The sequence below is a fragment of the Limulus polyphemus genome, unplaced genomic scaffold, assembly GCF_000517525.1.
Source record: "Limulus polyphemus unplaced genomic scaffold, Limulus_polyphemus-2.1.2 Scaffold4465, whole genome shotgun sequence".
In the NCBI taxonomy this organism is placed as follows: Eukaryota; Metazoa; Arthropoda; class Merostomata; order Xiphosura; family Limulidae; genus Limulus; species Limulus polyphemus.
Genome location: NW_013670075.1, coordinates 29,871 through 34,020, shown reverse-complemented (window position 1 = coordinate 34,020; position 4,150 = coordinate 29,871). Strand labels below are relative to the sequence as shown.

The 4,150-nt window shown below is 31.6% G+C and overlaps 1 protein-coding gene across 1 annotated transcript in view; it reads left to right on the top strand.

Annotated features, from left to right (window-relative positions):
* The window catches only part of LOC106471194, a 69,427-nt gene that overhangs the window by 38,712 nt on the left and 26,565 nt on the right, over nt 1-4,150 (top strand). Inside the window, exons 2-3 of the mRNA XM_022399819.1 lie at nt 347-552; nt 3,330-3,465. Of these exons, the coding sequence (XP_022255527.1) occupies nt 347-552; nt 3,330-3,465 (342 nt within the window). The remainder of the gene's footprint in view (nt 1-346; nt 553-3,329; nt 3,466-4,150) is intronic.

The following is a 4,150-nucleotide window of genomic DNA, read 5'->3' as shown; positions in this document are numbered from 1 at the left end:
ACTAATGTGTTAGAATATTTCAACTAGTTTATTTGTCAACTACTGTGTTAGAATATTTCAACTAGTATATCAACTACTGTGTTAAAATATTTCAACTAGTTCATATATCAACTACTGTGTTAGAATATTTCAATTAGTTTATTTGTCAACTACTGTGTTAGAATATTTCAACTAGTTTATATATCAACTACTGTGTTAAAATATTTCAAATAGTTCATGTATATCAACTACTGTGTTAAAATATTTCAACTAGTTCATATATCAACTACTGTGTTAGAATATTTCAACTAGTTTATTTGTCAACTACTGTTAAAATATTTTTTTAAACAAAGTGCGTTTCTTTCAGAAATCAAATGCCTCCAGCTTGTCAGTCTTCAACTTCCAAATGTAGTAATAAGCGGCGAGCCAGCATGGCTCAACTGTACGTACGACTTAGAAACTGATGCTCTGTATGCCGTGAAATGGTACAAAAACGAAACTGAGTTTTACCGTTATGTTCCACGTGACGTTCCTCCTGCCCAGACTTACAACCTCCCGGGAGTTTATATAGATGTAAGTGAAGATATGTCTTGATATTGTCAGTTTTCCAGAAAAGATCATCATTTATTTAGTGTATATGTACATCATTTGTCTACAGGGAGTGATTCCAAAATCAGAAAGATTCAATATATTAATTATTAAACCATTTAGCAACGCTTATGCTGATGTTATTGGCGAGACGTTGCAGAAATGTATTCTATTGAAATGTAGATAAAAATAGGTTATCTGTTAAGCCTATTAAGTGTCATTGTCATCGAATTAATTTCGCTAAGGATCAGAAGCAGTTAGCATTAAGATCAGTGTATTTTGTTTTTGTTAGAAAGTTCTTTGTTTATTATTATTCAAGTCTCCGTTGTGCCCTCAGTAGGGAACTGACCCCGAATTTTAGCGTAATAAGCCACAAGGCTTACCACTAAACGACTGGGGAACCTATTAGGAATAGTAACTTTTATACACAAATATATTCTTGTTTATTTCAAAATATTGTAACAAATTCACAAATTTGTAAACTCACGTTAACAAAATTTCATAAGTCTCAACTCAAATACTGATTTCAAGACATTTTAAGGGATATAATCATTAAACAAAACAAAAACTTGTTCATCAGTCTATCTGAATTGTTCCACATAGGGCTAACACTATAATTAGTGTACAATAATTTGCTAGAGACCAGTAATTATGTTCTGTGCTCTTTTATTTTAGTTTACCGCATAACGTTTTGGGGCGTGTGCTGAAAGACGTATATATAAGTAACGTATAAGCAAACTGGAATGGAACAGGAAGTTAGACTTAAGAGCCACCTGAGGGGGGAAGAGGAAAGTTCTGCTGGCTCCGTCATTTTTTTTTATTTTTATCTAATAACAATGAGTTTGAGTGAGACCCATACTCGACTTGCAGTCTACAAAGTAACAGGATTTATGTTGTGTAAATAAGAAAACGTCTGGAACATAAAATCATTTGTTGCACAATCAAAATATTTGAATATAATTCGATAAATCGATATAATACACAGATCAATAACAACAAAGATATCTACAAAAATACTTCAGTTTCATTGACTGTACGTACAAAAGAGAATAAATACTGTTACGTCTCCGTTTGTTAATTAACTTTCCGTAACTTCGTTTCCGACGAAACTTTAGCGACACAAGTCCTTACTTAATAAACTGGTTTATTCTTTCCGAATACAACTTTACGATACACATAATTTCAATATTCGCGCTAAAACAAACACTATAACGAACGAACGTTAACTTCAACAATACCCTGTGACTGCAGTTCAATTACTCACTATCCACACACATATTACCGCGTCACGTTGTCACCCTCTTATATATACCAGACTACCCTATCTAGTAGATGCTAGGGCATTCGTGAAGGAACAAGATAGTTCTAGAAACTAGAGGGCGTGGTAATAGTCACGTGATCTCGATGACACAACAATACATTCCGCATGAAACAACTGACGTTTCAACTCACTTAAAAACAGCCTAGCGACACCACTTCGCCCCCTATTGGTACAGCGGTATGTCTGCGGACTCACACAGCTAGAAACCGGGTTTCGATACCCGTGGTAAGCTGAGCACAGATAGCCCATTGTGTAGCGTTGTGCTTAATTTCAAACAATCAATCAATCGACACCACTTCGTCCCCATAAACAAAGTAAAATTTTACAATAATGTCAAACTCCAAAAACTGTATACTGCATTTTGATATGCATGTCATTAGTAAAGTTACTTTTAAATTTTAGTTTTCGGCTTTGTAAAAACACTTATTATCTGTTTTAAAAAATATTCTCAGCTTTATTCTCATTTTAAAATATATTTTATGCTGCAACACATTGAATCATGTGCATATATTTCATCAAAAACTGTAAAAAAAAATCCTAACTTTAATATATTCAATGAGACTATATTTACATTACTTGTTAAAATTTAAAGTCAGGTTCAGAACAAATCTAGACATGTAAATACCTCAGATATCTTTCATATTATTAGTCAAAATAAGGATATTACTAAATTTGTATTTAAAAAATTAATTGCGATTAGTTCCATATATTATTACATTTGTATTCAAGAAATTAATTGCAATTAGTTTCATATGTTATTACATTTGTATTCAAGAAATCAATAGCGATTAGTTCCATATATTATTACATTTGTATTCAAGAAATCAATAGCGATTAGTTCCATATATTATTACATTTGTATTTAAAAAATTAATTGCGATTAGTTCCATATATTATTACATTTGTATCCAATAAATTAATTGCGATTAGTTCCATATAATATTACATTTGTATTCAAGAAATCAATAGCGATTAGTTCCATATATTATTATTACATTTGTATTTAAAAAATTAATTGCGATTAGTTCCATATAATATTACATTTGTATTCAAGAAATTAATTGCGATTAGTTCCATATATTATTACATTTGTATTCAATAAATTAATTGCGATTAGTTCCATATATTATTACATTTGTATTCAAGAAATAAATAGCGATTAGTTCCATATATTATTACATTTGTATTCAAGAAATTAATTGCCATTAGTTCCACATATTATTACATTTGTATTCAAGAAATAAATAGCGATTAGTTTCATATGTTATTACATTTGCATTCAATAAATTAATTGCGATTAGTTCCATATATTATTACATTTGTATTCAAGAAATTAATTGCCATTAGTTCCATATGTTATTAGATTTGTATTCAAGAAATCAATAGCGATTAGTTCCGTATTCGCTGTCGCTAGTACTAAAAACATAACGTTTTCTTTCAGTTGGACAAGTCTCATGGAGGTCACGTGTATCTTAAGGCAACAGACATGGATTCTGAGGGTACTTACAGATGTGAAGCGTCAGCCGAGGCTCCTTCATTTCAAACTGTAATGGGGGAAAAGAAAATGAAAGTGTATGGTATGTGACTGACAAAATATTTGCCACTTGTTTTTATATGGGTTTTTTTTTCACGAATAATGATATTTTATGTTAGACCTGATTTTTAGTGACTCAAATGGCTGTAGATTACTTATCTGATTATAAAAGATCATACAGTTAAACTCGGTATTCTGATACTTGTCACGAAGCTAGATAAACACTGGATGATTATAGTCAGTAGATGGCAGAACCACTACGTATTTTCACGCTGGCAAAAAAAAACAAGGAAAAAAATGGTTTACATGCCTGAAATTGACATGGCGACGTTTATACTGTGTTTGATTGCATTTATAGCAAAGTTACTCAGGCTATCTATCGTCGTCCCTAATTTTTAATTATTGACCAGTCAGCAGCACTCGACCACCCACCTTCTACGTTGAGGGATTAACTGTCATTTTTATAACGCACCTACAGCTGAAAGTGAGGGGAATATTCTGTAATATCGCACACTGGTCGCTAGCTTCAAAAACGGGGCTAACTTGCGCACGACAAGAGTTTCTAAAGAAAAATAAAACGCCATCTATAGTGTATTCAGTAACTATAAGTGTAACAGTTGATTGCACAACGTTTTTAAACCTATTAATTTGGGCAAAATTGTACGGCATATATATTTCCACAAATGGTCTATTTGTCACATTTAATTCTATATATATATATATATATA